The 20,330-nt window shown below is 39.9% G+C and overlaps 1 protein-coding gene across 2 annotated transcripts; it reads left to right on the top strand.

Moving 5' to 3' along the window:
* The first annotated feature begins 227 nt into the window (after window positions 1-227).
* Window positions 228-20,038, top strand: waca (WW domain containing adaptor with coiled-coil a). 2 transcript variants are annotated; one of them, XM_041961235.1, is made up of 13 exons: window positions 228-443; window positions 638-668; window positions 1,542-1,734; window positions 11,078-11,169; window positions 12,284-12,399; window positions 12,535-12,650; window positions 14,813-15,067; window positions 16,729-16,851; window positions 17,172-17,320; window positions 17,866-17,990; window positions 19,234-19,429; window positions 19,554-19,681; window positions 19,770-20,038. In XM_041961235.1, the coding sequence occupies exons 1-13, from the start codon at window positions 403-405 to the stop codon at window positions 19,837-19,839; spliced, it is 1,635 nt and encodes a 544-aa protein (XP_041817169.1). In that variant the 5' UTR covers window positions 228-402; the 3' UTR covers window positions 19,840-20,038. The 2 variants fall into 2 exon arrangements, with proteins under 2 accessions (XP_041817169.1, XP_041817167.1); XM_041961233.1 differs by having other exon boundaries at window positions 17,169-17,320.
* The last annotated feature ends 292 nt before the right edge of the window (window positions 20,039-20,330 follow it).

Below are 20,330 nucleotides of genomic sequence, written 5' to 3'. Positions count from 1 at the left end.
TAATATAAGTAGTAGTTGACTGAAATAAAAAAAACACATTTATAAAGCAACAAACAACTGCATATCACGTTGGACACATGACATAATGTGATTATATGGCACTTTTCCTATGTACCATTGACATTTTACTGCTCTCCCATACTGGTGAATGTCTAATATCTGGCAACCCTGCGCGCAGCTATACTGCTACGTTTTCTAGGCAGATAGAGACACGGCTGTGTGTGTCTGAGTGGGAGATGGACTGAGTGAGGGCGCTCTTTCGACCAGTGCTGCTGATAGCATTGAAATACCCACAAGCTAGGTTGAAATAATTGACGGTTTCAGGTCGCTTAATCAACAAGAAAAACATAGTACCGTTATCAGTCTTTCACATCCCACTCCAAACACACTAACACGGCATTGATGGTAATGTATGCAAGGAAACAACCGAGACTCGGCGATGGGTAAACATCTTTTTAACGTTACTTATTCAGATTTTCCTTTTCCTCGTAGCTACGCTTTGACAATCCGCCATTTTTATTGAAACCAAAATAAGTGTCTGGAAACTTGCACGCTCAGCTGTTGCAGCACTTTCAACTGTTTCTCTATATTGACATTTAAAGCTTCATATTTACAACAATTTTCTTTATATTTGCAGGTGCGACCGAAGAGATTCTCAGCCCTATCAGGTACTTGTTAGCTAGCCGTAGCCTGCTAGCTTGCTAGCAGCAAATAAGATTAAAATGGACACTCTAGTTCAGGCTTCTGGAGAGCACAACAGGCCCCAGTCAGTGCGGAAAATAACGTGAAAAGTAAATCATTTTGTTTGAAATTGCAGTGTGAGCGCTGCAAATATTTCCGAACGTAAATATTGTCAGGTAAAGACAACATAGACTGAATATATTCGTCGAATTCAGCTGTTTTAAAAAAGGTGCAAGCGAGTTTTATTACAGCTCTAAGATAACGATAGCCCGTTACTGTTAGCTTGCTTGCTAGCCAGTCCGATTAGGGCCTGACCGCAATCTGTCATTTTAAGTATATAGCTAGCTAAACTCTCGAAACATCGTAGTGTTCGAAATATATACCGCAAACCAATGTATTAACAATTTAAGTTTAAGTGCAGTGAATAAGCCGTAGCGAAGCCTAACACAAGTTTGTTAAATGTTGTTTACTTCGTCATTATCAGAAATTATAAATGTGTCATAATATTAGTGTCATAGTATTCATGAACCTGTTACTAAGTGAGAAACTACTAAAGCCATTCTCCCAGAGGTAACATGTGCACTTATTTTGCACTGGAAAGAATTGACAGATAAACCTGCTCCTTTCAAAACTTAAATAATTAGCTCTATGACTGGACATACAGTCTGCATAACAAGCCCTTTAATATTAAAACTTTGATGTATCCTTACTCTGACATTGTTCTACTATTAATAGCCAAATGTGGTGTTTAACAAGAGGGTAACACTGATTTGAGAGACAATCATATGATGGCAAAATGATAAAACTGTTGTTCACACAAGGTAATAGATTGTAGTGAAGTGTTTGATTTGTGTCTACAGACTCTCAAATACTCATCCAAGAGCCATCCAGGAGGGGACCACCGACATGAAAAGATGCGAGACTCCTCAGATGTCACTCCTCCCTGCAAAATGCTCAGGAGGTCTGACAGCCCTGAAAACAAACACATCGACACCACAGGGCACAGCAGAGCAAAGGCTGTCCACACACACCGGGCCAGAGACAGGGATGGAGGTGAGAGACGTGGTTATTGAGAATAAAATGCGTTTAGATTCAAAACAAATAGCTTGCTGTAATGCCTGTAGATGATGCTGTCACATCAGCTAGTAAACTTAACACCTTTTTTACTCAGACATAACTACAGTGCGCTTTATGCTAATTTCTGTGAATAAGTAGTCGATATTCCACCTGTATTGAATCACACAAGCATATAGTAGATCTGAATTTTACAGATCTATATTTTAGTAGCAACCAACTAAATTTATTTTTGATTAAGAAGCATTCTACATTAACCAGTTGAGTAAACCTCAGATGCTTGCAGTTGGTTGAACTTGGTGGTTTCTATAATGGTTACCACAAACCAAGATGTTTTGTGAGTTTATTTGAATTGTAATGCAGTGGAGTGAAAAATAACTCCACACACAGAGCCAAAGCATTCAGGTGTTAATGGAAACAACTCTTTGCAGTGTTTAAGGTTTATATCTGAATTTGTTTTTGAGCTGACCAGTTTTGCTGACAGTGTCAGAAGTCCATTTGTTTGAGGTCTGAAAAGTACATTTTCAGTGATGGCAAGTGGAAACTCATATACAGGATTTGACGGTTTTAAATTTTATTGCAGATTTACTACATTTGTAGTATGTTTTCTTTCCAAATGTTAGGAAACAAAACATTCTTCCATTTGTCTAAGTTTGATATACTGGCGGTCAAACAGTTCAATCCGTGCATTCAAGATAATGTTGGTGTATGAGAATACTTTATTGCTGTGTGGAGCTGAATCCTAGCTGACCATGAGAGTACTTTGTTGAGTTTCTAGAGTTGCGTTTGCCAGCATAATGTTTAATGTTGCTGTTTTTTCAAAGTGAAAAATTGATAAAACATTTACGTGATTAATGTTGAACTACAGCAGTCACTGTTCTGTGTGTGACATCTGTCAGACAAGATGACGACAAAGCAACTGAGGATATACAGTATTACAGGCTTTCCCATGCTGACAGAGAGGGCTGATAGAGATATTGCCATGAGAGAGGGGTAATTTGTAAGTTACTCAAATTTGTGTACACATTATTCAAAGATGCTATGTTACATTTTATCTTGAGATGTTTGAGACTGAAGTGTTGTCTAAAACTTTAACGCTGGCGGTTTTAAAAAAAAAACATACATTTCTTTTCATTATTTCAGAAGTCTTCTGCTAATGTTAAATTTGCCAGTAAAGGGTAGACTGTAGCCATTTACAGAACCTGAGAACTTTTTGCTTTAGACGGCATCATACTAAATGTCTAAAGTCTGCTTGACTTGTCATAGCATTGCAGTTCCTGTGGTTATTATACAATAAGTGATAATTGGTAAAATACAGCAAAATGGATTTCTACAGAAATTTAACACACGATGAATATAAATCATGACGGCCTCTGAAGAAGGGAGTAATATAGGTATTGGGAATGTCAGTTTTGGTTAATTTTGCTTTCGATAGGCCTATTGCCTTTAACTGGTAAGGAGTAAATTTTACGCAGAGGGCCGTGCATCTCCCAGTCATTTGTGTCCTGGGAAATTTCTAACAACCATGAGACATTCTGGTTAAATGTCTGTGTTTATGGACCCTATTTTCCCATGTTTTTGTGTCCAAGTGACAAAGGGTGACAGTTTTTTTTATATTGATCCAGTATTGAGTGAGAGCGCTGCAGCTGTCAGCCAACAGGCTGTGATTTAATTCCACTGTGCGTTTGCACACTGTTAATATATGTCCACTGAAAGTGATTGTTTGTTTTTGTCACTGACAGGCTCAGATTATTATTCTACGTGTCTTATAGCGTTATGGAAAGTATCTCTACAGAGAGAAATTTCTCATTAAAGAGTAAAAACCTTTTTCTTGAACCAGATACAGCCACTATATTGCTCTAAAACCACCAGACTCCATTTACAGGAACAGTAAGGTTATCATCGTAAAACACACTTCATTCAAACTCCATAGAATCAAAATAAACCTCACCAAAAACCGTTTTTGTTCATCCTTACACTGTTTCAGCAATCACCTCCAGCTCAGGTATGGTCGAAATGAACCCTTAATTCGAACTGGGAGAGGAGTGGGTGAGTGAGAGAGAGCGCGCGAATATTAGAGAAGCAGTGGGGGAAACGGCATGTATGGCCAAAATATTTTTGCGTCTTATTTTGGAATTATTTTCTGACATTATGACTTGAGAAACTTACTTTTGTTGGACTTCAACACGTGTTCCTGGTAAAAAAAAAAAAAAAAAACAGTCATTGACAGATAGCGGAAACCCTTCTCCCAATCAGCAGTGATGAAGTGAAGGTAGTTGTGATGTAGCTTTTGTTTGCAAGAGATTTCCAGCAGTCGGTGGTCAGAGCTAGCCTTTCTGTCCTGGCTAGTTGGACTTTTCAGCGCGTGTAGTCACAGTAGCTCTTGATGGCACAACATTCTGAGGTTTGAGGTAGAGAACTAGCTCTTTCATTCCCTCACGCTCAACCACACTGACCTGCAGCATATAGGTCTCAATCATACGGTACATCAACTAGGTGATGGCATTGCCAAGTGTATCACACTGTGTGTGTATATAAAAAAAATCAAGCTATAGGCCAACATGCATAACCGATCAAAAATATTCTTGGTGGTTAACTAACAGTTAGTGGTTAACTAAGAGTTAACCATCCCTAACAAGTATAAGCAACATTGATATGATAATTTTATGTACGAAAACACACAGAGACCACATTGGATGACTTTGTCAAAGTTAACCTAAAAGATTTCCCGTGTGATTTCAAAGTTGAGCAAAGTCAAAAATCTGAACAGATGACTGAGTGATTCAGATCAGTATTAGCACTCCTATTTGCAACGTGTAGTTTCCAAAGCTTGTAAAAGGAAATGGATTATCTTTAAGTGACATTGTTGTGATTGTTCTGTAACTTAAAGCTACACGAATCAAAACCTGTTTAGGTGCAATGGTCAAATGACTATCTGTAACATGAAAGGTGAGAATTATCACCCAACTCTGTGGTCCCCCCCAGCATTTCTGAGCTTTTTTGCATTATCCAGCTTATTGTTTTGACCTCTGTCATCAGCCCTGTTGCCAGCTGCAGCAGGCTGCTGTTATCACCATCCAAGTTCTGATAAACCCCTGTACACTACCTACTGTTTAGTAGCTGAGGACCCAGCTAATATATCTCCACCAACTCCTCAAAGGAGAGCGAATATTGAAGTTAAACATTTATCATTTTGCCAGAAACTGGCCTCCAAATGAATGCTAATGTTGCTCTCTCTGCTAGATGTGTAAACAAACATGACATGTTTGTCATAAGAACTTGCTATTGCGTGTGATATTGAGCTTGTTGAGGATTGCCACCTTGTTTTTAGGTTGTAGCTCCATAAGAACGTTATAAGCTGCCACTCAAAGGAAGTTTTATTATAATTTAAGGCCTGCATACTAGCAGGCTCAGCAGGGGAGCTGCAGAAGTTAGTACTATGGTCAGCGGCAGCAAACAACAGTGCTGAGTAGTGATAGTGATTTTCCTCTTGCTACACTCGTATTAGTTACAGTCTCAAATACTAGACTTTCATTGTTGCTTTACTCAGACTCCTGTTAGAAACACTGATGCACTTTAAACACACAAGATGTCTAAAAGTGAGTCTTTGAGTTACAAGGATATGAGAAACTTAATTCTGATGTGCGGTGCAGCACACACCTAGAGCACACTCTAGACATTTAGGGACACAGTAATTACAGTGCATGAAGGGCAGTGTGCTGATCCATGAAGCAGATGTTTAAAAAATTGCTTCTTGAAGGTTGACATGTATTGAAAGTAGGACTGTGGCATTATCTGATGTGTTGGTGTGTGTGAAGATGCCACCAGTGCACAGGCTTACATAGAAAACAAGGGATGTGGGTCTTTTGACGAACATCATAGGCTGCCAATGTGTGTGGCTCTTTAGAACTGTTTCCTTGTCATCAACTATGTACATACTAACTTGTGTGCGATTTGAAAACGATGAATCAAAAGCTGTTAGAAAAGCTAAACCATGCAAGCTCATCAGATAGTTGTTGTTGTATTTTTGTAATTTCAGCTACAGGTGTGATTTCTTTATAAGTGGTTGGCTTCCTTCCTAGAACAACTTTGTAATTGCAGGCTAGGAAATGTGTCGTCTTTTATTTAACATCTCAAGAATACCTTGTGTGTTGGGCCTAATGTTGTCATGTGTTCTTCTATACATGCCAAAGAGCAGTGATTCCCAGAGACGTGTTAGGAATCGCTGCTCTTTGGCATGTATAGAGGCAGATTAGGGGTCCAAGGTTCTTCACTGAGAATGAATCCTCTTTTTGAGCACAAGTATCTTGTGTTTAAATAAACATGATTCTGCAGCAGCTGTGGCATTAAAGTGGTGACATTGTTCTACAGAGGGCTGTAAATGGATGATTGATAATTTATGTACTGCTAATTCTGTCTGATTGACAGTGTGAAAAGTGTTGTAGAGTTGAGTTCCAAAATTGAACTGCAGCTTTTTGCTCCCTTTCTCATGCTCATATGCCTAATACTCAAGTTACTAAAGTTCTCCAAGTCATTGGAACTAATTAGTTACTAAGGATTTCCCGCTGGTGTCCCAAAGTAGTTGTTGGGTCAAAATAGTTCCTCTGTAAATCCATTTGAATGTGTTAGAGTGTTTGCCATTGGGATTCTTTGAAGAGATGGCCTGCGTCACCTGAAATGTAGAGCACCTCCGGTAACATTAGAAGGAATTTCTACATTTTTTAAATTTAAATATTTAAACTTTCATTTAACAGCTACATCGATAGGGTGTCCTCCGATAGCTGTTTCCATTTTGAATCCTTTCACTGCTAGGTAAGTACATGAATTGTTCAAGCTCAGAGGTTAATGAATCTCTTATGATTGATCTCTTCTTGCTGTTTATGTATGAGCAAAAGGCAATGTAGAAAACAGTCAGATTAACAGGCCTCTCATTTTAAGATGGCCCTCACTGTCACTTTCGCCAGTTAAAATGACAAACTTCACCGACACTAGCTTAATATCATGTTAAAGTTAATTCTATAATGGCTACTATGAGGTTTTTGGCTGCTGTCAGGTTGATGTGCTGTGTAAGTCTGTGCTCAGCCAAAGATTTTAAGTGTGTGATAAGGTCCATCACTCTCTAAAACCACTATGCAAATGCAAGTGGACTGTTTTTGTAATTCAACAAGACCAATGGAGTAGTGACCCTTCTCTTGAGAAATTATGTAGCTAATTCATTCATCTCAGAAGAATCTTCAGGTTAAACCCTTACGCATATTATGTCGGTACTTCTGAACTGTACATCAGCTTAGTAGTTTTATAGCTGGAACTCCAGTATTTTGAGCAGTGCTTACCACCTCTTCAAACCAATTTCCCTGGGGGGACCTTGGATAGCTTAGAGTCAATTGAGAGAGGTACATCATAGTGGATCAGTTTTGGATGTGGTTTGAACAGCCTCGCTTTGAACTAATTTTTGAAGTTAAAATGTCGTTTTCTACCAACAGCAGGTCTAGCACACCTGCAAAATGTTGCTGAAATAGAAGCATTTCTTAGCTAATAGCTTATGCTTCTTTTGCATTGCTTGACACACACTGACATCAGTTTTTGAAACTGCTGGCTGCTGTTGCATGCTCTGTGGTTGACATGTGCGTCACTTACTCCACTGCATGGTTGCAGTGTTTAAATGGAGCATAATGCTGCATTTTTGACAGATGGCACACACAGAAAAACATCAGAAGAATAGCACCAGGTTTGATTTGGCTGACAACAAAACTTCAAAAACAGCCTCAACACAAATTGGCTCAGGAGAACACTTGTCCTTTAATTCCCTGCCACTACATTGACTGCTGACGGTCTTGATCAAGTAACTGTAATAGTCAGTAATTTTCATGTAGGTCAAAGACTTCACTAAATTAGAAAACTGAATTTCAAGATACTTTACATTACTTGAAAATTAATTTAGTCACGTTGTGGGTCAACACCCATTTATGAGCCATCCTAGGTTACCCTGTGTTGGGACCATGAGTGAAATGCATGGCCTACGTGTAAAGGGGTATTACAAAGAATGAGATAAAAAGATGAAAATAACAAAGGACAGAAAGATTAAATGTAAGAAAGAGGTGACCAGTTGAATGAGAATGAGGGTCTAAAAGATGCTGGAGCACACCAACGCAATCTAAACAGTAGCTGTGTTTCCTTTGCCCCTAGAAATGCGCAAATCCTAAATATCGCAATAAAAAAACGGTAATGGAAACACCTAAATTTCGAAAATCCTCTCAAATATCGCAAAAACATTTTTACGCTCTCATGAGGTGGTTTTTCAGACGTGTCGATATTTAGGTGTATCGCAAAAGTGTAATGGAAACACTTTTTTTTTCGAATATGCACATCTCCGAGGTCAGCGGACTCCCCGTTTCGGGACGGTCGCATGCAGTCAGATATAACGTCTTGTCAGTTTTGTAGTGTTTGTATGTTTTCTGGATCTCAATAAGTAGCAGACAAAAACACTACAGCTGTTCCAGCTGTCACGCTGGCTGATCTGTTAAAGACAATCCGACAGCTGTGATCTCGTCCTGTGCGCACTTTGCAAAATTTAATCATTCCGTTTTCATTAATCGTGAGATGAACTTGTGATGAGTGTGTGCACCTCAGCTATGTGGGAGACACGTGTGCACGCCGTTAACTTCAATATTTACACATAATTGCTGATAGAAAATATGTTCAAAGGACACTTCAGTAATTCACAGTCCTGTATTCTGCTGCTGCTCCTCTGACGGTGTCAGAGCGAGCCTCGCGTAATAACAAAGTGATCAGTAATAGGCCATTAAAAATCAGTGATCACTCTAAGTCAACAGATAATTACTTTATTTCACCTCCAGCATGTGCTTTTTAATTATAGGGCTTTGTGTTAAGTTTTACCGACATACAGACCGCACACACATCTCGCGGGACGTCCGAGAACTTACGAGAATTTCGGCTGGTTCGCAAAACACTGTTCAATGGAAACACCTGCAAGTCGCATTCGAACTTTGCCGAAATTTCAGAAATATCGCTTTTATTTTGCGAACAACTGTAATGGAAACGCAGCTAGTGACTGTCACAGTTTGGAAATTTGCCTCAAGGAAACAGTTTCGGGCTGTAACTGCTCCTGAATGTCCAGATGTTGGATTGTGCTGTTGCAAACATAGTTTTGGGTGATGAGAACAAGTCAAGTTATTGGTGCCTGTCCATCAGTGCACAGTTGTGAGAATCATGCACCTGGAAAAATGGTTTTGTGGCACAAATGTTGGATATCTTTTTTTATTGAACCGATTTAGCCCACAGATGTTGTTGCAAGGTTTGGGGCAGACCTGTATATGTTAAAAATGAGTTTCAACCCATATCACTACTATTAACAAGAACATCAATGGTTAACCGTTAATCAGTCAACCACAGGGAATATTGAGCATTGAAAAACACTTTGAGGAGAAGACGGATGAGCTAAAAATCAAACTAGCCAGGACAGACAGTTAGGAGTGAAAATATTTTGCGTCTAATTGAACAGTTAGTTACCGATTAATGGCGAAAGGGCTCTCAAAAGCGAAATTAACCAAATCTGACATCACTGGTATTAACTAGGAATTGTACAAAGATTTTTTTCTTCTACACTGATACCAGTATTTTTATCTGATGAGTGTTCTTTTTATTTGCAAGCTGCAGGTAAAAATAGACTTAAATTCTCTATTAAAGACCACAGTTTACAAGCTGAAGTATTTTTATGACACAAATAGACATGCCATAGAAAGTTGCTGACTCTGTATGGGCACAAGGAAAGTTGTTTCCAGAGGCCTTTATTTGGAGTGTGTCTCCCCTGCTGTGGTTTGCCTCACTTATATATAATTATACCCCCAAAGCAATTTTAAAAATGTTATAAATGTCAAAATATCCTGTAGCATTTACACTTGTAGTGTCTAATAATAGTTAGGTAGAGCTGAGAAGATAGGATGAGCAAAAGCAAGTTTAGTCATGCTATCTGATTGCTACGCTTGTTTTATTACCTGTAGTGATGTTGGCAATGTTTCCAGATAGGAATCTTTAGGAAGCAGCTTAGTACTGCAGCAGAGATTTCTAAACCTAAGATGCTTTGTTCGATAAACCGGTTTTAGCAAAATGTTAGGTTGTAGTTAAAAGGTGATGCTGTTACAGTAATGGACTTGTCAAAATAAAACGTAATGGTTTGCTACGGATAAGGCAGACGTACTACACTGCAGAGTTTTCAGTTAAAGAAAGGGATGATGTGGCAACACTATGATCTTTAGTAGTACTTCCAAAATAGTGCCAAATCTCGATTATTGTGGACTTTTTGCATACATATGGAAAAATGTTGACAACATACTTGCATTTGACTGCACTGTGATTTTCTTAGAGTATCCTGTAAGAACACAGTGAAAACTTTGTCAATCCAAAACAGATAGCTGATTTAGAGCTTTGGAGACCCCAAATAGACCCCAAAATTATAACTAATAAAACATCAAATAAATAAACTTAAAACCAGAATCCCACATTGTACCTCCTGCCACAACGCGCATGAACAAACCGTCAAATTTGAGTATGAGATAAAATTTACCAGAATACATTGGCAAGCTAGCATAATGCTACTGTTAAATATATATATTTACCTTGAACCCACTTTGCAGAAACAGCATTCCATGTTACCCTCTTCTACCATGGCGGGTCTGACTGAATATCTCTTTCTCCTCCCCTTTGAGGTTTTTCAATGCATAAAAGTGCCAGTACTGTGACCAAAGCTTGTTTATTGTTTTGCTGTATTTAAAAAACATGAGAGTGATGCAAATGGACGACTAGAGTCGATGACATGTTTTGCTTGCATCCCTCCTCCTCCCTACTGTTTACATCGTAGGGCTACTAGTCGCCAGGCATTGCAACATCTGACAGGCCTCAAAACTGATACTGGACAGTTGAACGTAGTTTGCAACAAAGAGTTTATTAGGCCTTGCAAGATGATTATTGGACAATCTGTACACCAGAGTTCTGCATTGCTGCAAAGTAATATTTAATGTTTTCTTTGTTGTCTTGCCACTTTTTATCCACAGGAATATGTTTAAATTAACTGCTACTAAGCCCATGTCTAACACTTAAAGGCATTCAACATTTGACAGCCTTGTTTCTTTCATTTCTCTGACCAGCACCAGTAAGCATTGATGGCCTCATGCTGGTGTGTGCATTTTGTTGTAGTTCGCAGCCAGGCTTTTCACAGTAAAGTCTATGAACTTGGCACAGTATATATATATATATATATATATATATTGATGGTGTCTTTCCCTCTCCTTGTGTTTTGTTGCAGGGACCAGCTATTCTCCACAAGAAAATTCTCACAACCACAGTTCCCTTCATAGCTCCAACTCACATTCTAACCCCAGCAAGACCTCAGAAACAGTAAGTGTTTCCTCTACCTTAGCCATGGACTAAACATCATTTTTCTATAGCCTGATTGTTTGTTGATAGTAGCTGCTGTTTAATTTCACAACTTTGATTTTAGATTTTGTTGTGTGCTCTTGATGTATAGATGAAAAACATCAAACACACCACTACTTTGATAACAACTTGTATTTCATATTGTCAAAGGAAAACTGCAAACTTTTAATGGCAGAAAGTCAATAAGCTTACATCTTTGTCTTTTTGTTTCCTCTTCAATTAACCAAAATGTATTTGTTATAAACATAGATTAAAAGACCATTCTAGCATGACTGAAGTTTGTTTCCCACCGTTTAATGTTAGCTCTGTTCTTGCATGCTTAAGCCAAAATTCACAATTCAATAAGTGTTTTGTTCTCCTCTTACCTTCATATGCTAATTTTTAATTGGCACAGAAAGCAATTCTAAAGCAATCCATTTCAGTCAAAAAATTGAATGCCATCACATTGTTGTTAAGCAATGCACGGCCAGTAAGAACAGCATGCTTTAGTATGAGTGTATGGCACAGTCATTTTATTAGTTGCAATCTCATCTGCAACTCATTGAACACTGTCAATAATCTGTATATTGCCATAGAGAAGGCTCAGAACTGTGTTTATGCAAAGTTATTTCCAATTCGCCCTTGCTTCAGTAATAGATATGCTGTAATTGTCTGTTTTGTTGTCTGTGTTTGCCTTAAACAATACAGACCTTAACAACACAATTAAAGTGGAACATTATAATATGATGGAGGCACTGGATTACAGTGTAGCATGGTATCAGAATCCAGGAAATTAGCACAAATCACCAGTCAGAAAATACTGGACCTTATTAAATAGCAAACTAGTTCACTTGGGTTACCTTAATAATTTGCTGTTTATGACATACGCCTTCTCTCCCACTAAAAAAGCTTCTGTGAAAACAGCCCAGCTGTAGCTATCTGCCATCCCCAATATCTCTTGTACTTTTCAGGTTACATTACAAGCTCTTGCATCAGATCTCCTCAACACACACACACACACACACACACACACACACACGCAATTGGTTTCTGTCTGGCTTGCCTCATGTTCCTAAATATTTTCTCTTCATCTCAGCCTTATGAACCAGGTGACGACTGGTCGGAGCACATCAGCTCCTCTGGAAAGAAATACTATTACAACTGCAGGACAGAGGTGTCCCAGTGGGAGAAGCCCAAAGAATGGCTGGAGAGGTGACTATAATCTTTTTATCCAAACCACTTGATTGTACACACTTTATTTTAATCAGTGTCAGGCAAAGCCAGATAGACAAATCTTAGATTCATGGCTAATACTGTTTGCGTCGTACTTGTACCTGTGGTTCACAGAGAACAGAGGCAAAAAGAGGCAACAAAAACTGCGGTTGTCAACAGTTTCCCCAAAGACAGGGACTACAGAAGAGAGGCTATGCAAGCTTCGACAGCCCCTGGCTTTACTGCTACTAGTAAGTGTTACAACACATATTCTGTATCCTCCTCAGTCTGCTCCAACTGATCATCATGAATCGCATGTCTGTATATTTTGGTGCTTGGTTTGGCTTGCCCAAAACATCAAGGATGAGTGTTTTCCATCTTTGTCACCATCTTCGTACAAATCTACCTGAAAGCCTTTATCTTAAGCATTGTTATTGGTTAGTCTATGATGACTATTGTTGAGCTGACCTTTGCTGATGAGTGCTAAGGAACTGCTTACCAAAAGACTGAGACTTCAAATGGCTGAACCTTGCATGCGGCTGTATGGCTTATAGACATATACTGTGGCTGTGCACTGAAACTAATCTGGTGATCAGAATGGCTAGAATCAGCACCATTGATAATGTGTGTGACAATGAGAAACATGAGTTACAGTTGAGTTATAGTAGTGTATAAACCAGTTCATGAGGTTTCAATGCAAAGACACGTCTCCCCTGAACTTGGAAGTTGCATTAGGACTGTCAATGAATATTCTAAATTCAAATATATAATGGAAGTGTAAACAAAAATACATTCCCTTGTGAAAATTTTATATATATATATGTATATGTATATATATATATATGTATATATGTATGTGTGTGTGTGTGTGAGGAAATTTGTTGAAGTCCATCGTATTTAAGTCTCTGTGGTCATAATGTCAAGTTAGATGTGAAACTTTTTTATGATGATAAAATTACTGTTTTAGTGGATGGAGTCTGGTTGCTTTGGCAAGAGCGATATAATGGCTGTTTATGGATAATTAAATGGATCTTATTCTTTCACAAAAAGGTGCATCTCTGTAGGGATCCTTTCCATGATATTGTCAGACATTTGCAATAATAATCTGAGCCTGTCAGTGGCAATTAATGATGCAAAAAAATTTTGAAGGGATTAGATTGTAACCTGTGTTGTGGCTTCCGGCTGCAGCGCTAAATTGTTGTCACATAGACACAAAAACATGGGGCAGAATAGGTTCCATAATCAGATAATAAGTGACTGGAATTCCTCCCACTTGTCCTGGACATTGAAATCTTCCAGGACATGTGGACAGGCACCAATTGGAAACTCTGCACATAACGTCACTTTTATTGATTGAAAATGAAATGTAGGTCAAGCTGATACCATCATCAACTGTTCCATCATTCTTGGTGATGGAACAGAGAAGTGAAAGACTAACCAAGATATTTTTGGCGAGTTTTGTTTTGTTCTGTTGAGTTTGAATGAAGTGTGTCTTATGATGAGTAAACAGGGCAATTAAGATCAATGAAATTAAGAATCAGGGATTACTTAGCCATCCCATGACATGAATTTTGCATTACTGTGCTGTGTTACTATGGCTGCAATAGCATGCAGAGGGCTACGTACGTACATATTATCTGTGATAATGGAACGTACCGTCTCATTTTTTTGTCTATCGCAAAATGGCCTGCAATGTAATCCCTACGGGTATTTGCGCACCGTCATTGCTTGTCCACTAAAAGTGTTTGTTTTTTCCACTGGCTCACATTGTTATTCTAAGTGTCTGACAACATTATGATGGAAGGTATCCCGACAGAGATACCTTTTTTGTAAAAGAGTAAGATCCTTTTTGTTTAACCAGAAACAGTTGCTATATCGCTCTCGCCAAAGCCACCAGCCACTCCATTAAGAGAAACAGTAATTTTATCGTAAAACAGTCTTCATTTAAACTCGCCAGAAACAAAATAAAACGCACCAAACCCCCCCCCCCACCCCAAGAGAAGCAACCAGGGAGAACGGTGTGTACAGCATGAATATTTTCTAAATCAGGATTTTTTTTCACCTGATATGACTGCAGAGATTCAGATATGTCAGACTTCATCAGATTTTTCTGAATTACCGGATAATGGAAAGCCTGTTGTGCAATATGAACACATTATCCTTCTATTTCAATGTGTACATTAAAAATGTTCTACCAACTAGTATTTCTGATTCTGACTAGTGAGGATAGTAACGTTTAATCTACTAGCCAACTAATTTCACTCATCTCCAGCTGATGTTGACCCAACACTGTTAGTCACTTCTCTAGCGAGTATAAATGAATAAACAGTATTACATTATCATTGGGAGAAAATTGATTTGTTAGACTGCCCCTGTTGATGAAATATCATCCCCCTTTCTGGTGCCTTCACAGAGTCAGCTCAGGTGGAGAAACCTGCAGCGACGCTTGCCTCCCAGTCCCAGTCATCATCCTCAGGCTCAGGCGGCTTGAACCCCTCATCGGGGCCCCCTGGATCATCTGCCTCTACGGTGCCCGTGTCCCCAGTTCTACAGTCCCCTGCCCCTCCACTACTTCAGGACCCCACCCTGCTTCGCCAGCTTCTCCCAGCACTTCAGACTGCCCTGCAGCTAAATAATGCCAGTGTCGACATGGCAAAAATCAACGAAGGTAAGAAAAATGCAGATGTATACATATGCACATTCAGCTGGTGTCTTCATTCAGCTAACTGCAATGACTATGTTTGATGAGCAGTAGTTACAGGTTGACACTTGTCGAGGGGCGGCTTTGATATGACATGTTAATCTTTCCATCTGAGAAGGGCGAGAGGCAATAATTTCAAATATGGGGATAATGATGCATACCTTTAGATCGTCTCTCCTAAAAGGCAAGGGAGGCATGCACTTGAGTTTGTAGCCATGAGAATTTGTTGGGAGCACTGTGTGAGGGGGAGGTGGGGGGTTGCGAGTGCTGTTTGACTATCTGACAAGACTTATTTTGTAGTATACTGGTACCTTTAGCCCATGCCATTTGCTGTGAGCCCCATATTAATGACTAGTCTAAGAATTGGTGTTGCACCAACACCGAGTGGAAAACATGGCTGACATTGTAGGGGCCACCAAATGCATCCTGACAGTCTGAGTCTTAGTTGTGTGATCCCACCCAAGGAGAAACAGTATATACACCTCTGCAGTCTGGGTGGTTGAGGGGGAAGATAGAGAATCTGGCTCAACCTTGCAAATGCTCTGTAGCTTAATGGTCGCTGAATTGTCAGGCAGTGTTAAAGTTAGTTGTCAGACTTAACATTTAGCAATTCTTCCCTGATGCACATATTTATGAGTAGGTCTTTTCTCGCTTAGACTACCAAATGTTTCACTGCTGGGGTTAAATTTGTACATTATAGAGTTTGACATCGGACCTGGCTTCATGCTGACACTTGTTCTAGCAGGTGTGTGTATATATAGGGTCAATGCCCTGCTGATGTCGCCCGTGTTTGTACACACTGATGAGTTTATCATAAAAGCTCCCAGAGGTTTGTTGATGTAGGGTCTGCATTAAGTGGACAGAAATATTAATCCACAACTAGGACAGGGAGATCATTAATGAATGTACTAAACATTGTACAAATGCATTAATAATTTGTCTGTGCAGGAAGCAGGACCAAGAAATAAGGGGGAAGAACTAAATGTAAAAATGATGAAATGCTCATATTATTCTTCCATGCTATGGTGTGAAAAATTCACTATTGCATGATAATCGTAAACATGAAAATGTTTGTATGCCGTCCCTCTGCCCCTATCATCCGCATCTCAAAGTATTGTGTCCTTAGTTGAAAGATGCATGTTCAGTTTCTTTGACCATAGCCTGTTGAAACTAAATGACATTTTTACTGAACATATTTATATAGGACATATTCTTGAATTTGCATTTCATAAGCCATTTGGGTAGTGGGACTTAATCTATCAGTGTACAGGCTAGGGATGGGCATTTCAAGCAAAAATTGTAAGTAGCAAAAAGCCTTGGCTGTCCGGCCAGCTCTGGTGGTGACGGATGGTAGCGAGACATTGTGGTGATGTTCATAAACAGGAACATTATTTTCTCAGCAGCAGCGAACACACCGTCTTCTGACACTATTAGATTACAACTTGAGCTTGTCTGAACACTTACACTGTTGATTATAACTCACTCCTTGTAGTGTATATTTCAGGTAGCTATGACAACATGCATACTTCTTCGTAACATTTTCTCTTTTTTTTTAATGTAATGACTATTTGGAAATGTAAAAAAATCATAAACCATCCTGAACCTTGTGGCTGTTTGTCTCTCTGTAGTTCTCACAGCTGCTGTCACACAAGCTTCATTACAGTCGATGCTCCATAAGATCCTCACTGCTGGACCATCGGCTTTCAATATCACTACTATCCTCTCTCAAGCTGCTCAACTCTCCAACCAAGGTAAACGAAGCTCACTGAAGCATATCTGTTCCACCACTGTGTGCAGATATAGTCAGTTATGTGTACTGTATAATGATTACTATGGCTTGTGAAAAGAGGGGGAACTTCTGGGTTTCCTATGTTTGTTGAATACTTCTGGTGAAGGTAATGGCATCAGCTGACAGAACATCCACTTCCTGTATTTATGACAGTTAAAACCTTTTAAAATTTCACTGATCATCTGTTTACTCTTACAGTTGTTTCCTTTTTTTAGTATTATATGTAGTAGATTGTATTGATCCCTTTGATTGTCTTTCCTGTTCTTTGTGTACCTCAAGCAGCTCAGCAATCGAACCAGTCACCTATGTCGTTAACATCAGACGCTTCATCGCCCAGGTCTTATGTTTCTCCAAGGATCAGCACACCACAGACCAACGCTGGTCCTCTTAAACCCCTCCTCAGCACGCAGCCTGTCATCTCACAGTCAAAAGTAAGGCACAAAGTTCTCATACAGCATTAGGTTGGGAAGGAAAAGTAGCCAACTGGCAAAATCAATAACAGGCATGTATGAACATGAAATACTTTCAGCAAAGACGTGAGTTTTGTGTCTCTTTCTTCAGGCACCAGTAGCCTGTTGAATTTCTTAAATAAGGTAGACAGCATTATTGCTTGAAGGTGACTGAACTCCACTGAAGTCTGGTTATATGGCATGAGATTAGTCTCTGTCCAGTTGGATGAGATGTAGCAAATGCAAGAATCATGCTTATTTATTCTAAATAGTCAAATGCATCCCATGTTAACAGTATTTTTTTCTGAAATACACTAAATCACGTGGCATCTTAGCTAGACACTTAAAATAGAGTAATTCATAAAAACAGGGAGGTATACCTGATCTTTCAAATTCCTTAAGTGATGCATGCTGTTGAGGAATGAATGAGGCACTGATGGATGGCTGGACAGAATATACTGTCTGTAAGCCTGTATCTTGTGGAGGGCATTTGTTTTGACGTAGTGCTTGTAACTTGCTGTGTTTAGGTGAGCACGCCATCAGTGAAGCAGGCATCTCATCCCCAGCCCACATCCCAGCAGCCCCTCTCCAGCGATAAGCAGCACAGTCACGATGCCACTACGGCATCTCCGCGCACCCTCCAGCGCCAAGGGTAGGTCCAACCACACAGCAAGTACAAACACAATAAGCAGCATGAGACGTGAACTAACAGGCAGTCTTGGGTCAGTTTGCTTGACTATGGGTCTTCATTATATGTGAGCCTTGAGATGGCCAGCTCTGATATAGTGGAATACATTTTTTCTTAACTGTACACAGTTTAGTCTTTTGCTCCCAGAGTGCTGAATGAATCTTTAAAAAAGTACACGCAAGATATTTGTTGTAAGACATGATATGTTAAAGCCATACATACATTTATGTGCCATTCTGTAAAATCATCCACACACTCTGCCAAATAGACTGGAGATAATATCAAGATGTGGACGGCCTGTTCCCATCTGCTCATGAATGATGGAGTTTTTACCGCCACACAAGAAGTTTACTCCTCACGTTCAACAGTCTTCAATGTGTAGTGTTTCGGCACCATCTACTGGTCATAGATGGAACGAGTTCCTGCTTCATTCATTTCTTTTGGGTTACAAAAAGGAGCCAGCTTGTGGTCTGTTTTATTAGTGGTGTTCATTACTGCAGTGTAAAATGTCTATAGAATCTGTGCACCCAAGCTAAGCTTTTTTTTTCTCTGTGCACGGCTTTGATAGATGTAGACTCCCACAGCCGTTTATAGCAATGTTGCTTATTTAGTTTCGAAGTCAGTTATTTGTTCAGAAGATTGATTAGTGCGTAAGTGGAAAATAAACACAGGTGGCACAATGGACTATTGTCAGTTTCTCAGGTGCACTTGAATAAGGAGATTTTCCACTCCTTGATCCACAACTTCCTGTACAGTTGTAGCCCAATACCATGTCTACAGCAAATTGCTTTTCATTCGTTCATCTGACATCTGTGACTGGCTGTGTATCTTTATGCACCTACGAGTTACGCCAAGTTTCTTTTGGGCTTCAGATCAGCTGCTGCTGTTTTTTTTTTTTTAATGAGTGTATGCACATTGTGCAATGTTATGGAAAAACTGTTTTCTTCCATCAAATTCCTTTTTCGAGTCACTCAACTCAAGCTTTTGTTGAGCTGTAACACCTTGACGACACTGAGCTGCTGTATTAAGAGCTACTTTCCTGCAGTTGTATTTTGTGAAACTCCAGTGATCACGGCGCTGGGAGAAAGAAAGTTTGCTTCTTAACGTTGCTGCTGAGAACAAGTTGATAGTCTTGTTTGTGACAAGTCAGCAGTTGCTTCATAAACACTCTTTGCTTGCATGCTTCTTCAACCTGTGTGGATTGCAGCAGTCAGAGGAGTCCTTCACCGGGTCCCAACCATGTCGCCTCCAGCAACAGCAATGCCCCCAACTCTGCCTCCGCTCCCCCCACCGCCTCAGCTGCCCGGCCCTCCTGCTCCTTCACCCCCACCCTCGCCGCCCACTTCAATGAGAATCTTATCAAACATGTACAGGGTTGGCCTGCTGAACATGCAGAGAAACAGGTCTGTCCCACCAACATCTCACCATCAGTTCTGTTGATTGGAGTACTGCTGTCATTTAAGATGATTGTGGCTATTCGCGGCAGCATCCTTTTAAAACAAATTTTGTGTGTGACAAATTATCAAGGCATCAAGACTACGTGAAGAGGCTCACACCATGGGGAGCATCTGTATGTCTGAGAACTGCACCGAGCTCAAAAACCTCCGTTCTTTGGTCAGAGTCTGTGAAATACAAGCAACATTGCGTGAGCAGAGGTGAGAATATACGTTTAGTCCAGAGGCATGCACCTGTTGGCGTGTGAAGTACAAACACTAATGGTTGTTGTCCTTGTCTTTCCCACAGGATACTGTTTCTGAGACAGCAAATCAAAGAACTTGAAAAGTTGAAGAATCAGAATTCTTTCATGATCTGAGAACTTCTAGTTGCGAGCTGAAGCGGGCGTTGGGAGAAAAGGGGGAAGACCCATTGCACATAGTTGGAAGCTGGAGGGAGAGCAGTTATCCAGTTCTTCTTGAGCCCAGTCTCAACACACAGGAGCTGCAGTCGGGTTGGCTTTGGACCGTTGGACTGGGAGAATCAAGAGGGAAAACATGAAGAGCTGTTGTGGGAGGAGGAGGAAGGAGGGTGGGGAGCGGGAGGGGGCCTTTACAAGACTCGGTTTTGCAAAAACCCATGGCGGAAAAAAATGTAGATTTCTTGTAGATGTTATTATCTATGTTGTAAATATGTTTTGTAGATTGAAGCCATGGAAAGCCATGCCTATCAAAGCTTTTGACATCCAAACTAATCAACGCCTAGGCGGCTACATTCATTAGCTAGCCTTTCCTTCATGTTAACTCATCTGCAGACTTCAAGCTTCATTTTGTCAATTCATAGATCATTGAACCACTGAGCGTGTGTGAC

This window comes from Chelmon rostratus, chromosome 20 (genome assembly GCF_017976325.1).
Source record: "Chelmon rostratus isolate fCheRos1 chromosome 20, fCheRos1.pri, whole genome shotgun sequence".
Classification (NCBI taxonomy): Eukaryota; Metazoa; Chordata; class Actinopteri; order Chaetodontiformes; family Chaetodontidae; genus Chelmon; species Chelmon rostratus.
Note: the sequence above shows the minus strand (reverse complement) of the source record. Positions and strands in the feature narration are given on the sequence as shown.

Excerpts from the sequence above, each read along its gene's own strand:
- waca (XM_041961233.1), top strand. The coding sequence starts at position 403 with ATGGTAATGTATGCAAGGAAACAACCGAGACTCGGCGATGG. Across the intron at positions 11,170-12,283 it reads CCAGCAAGACCTCAGAAACA|CCTTATGAACCAGGTGACGA; the intron begins GTAAGTGTTTCC and ends TCTTCATCTCAG. Across the intron at positions 12,400-12,534 it reads CCCAAAGAATGGCTGGAGAG|AGAACAGAGGCAAAAAGAGG; the intron begins GTGACTATAATC and ends TGTGGTTCACAG.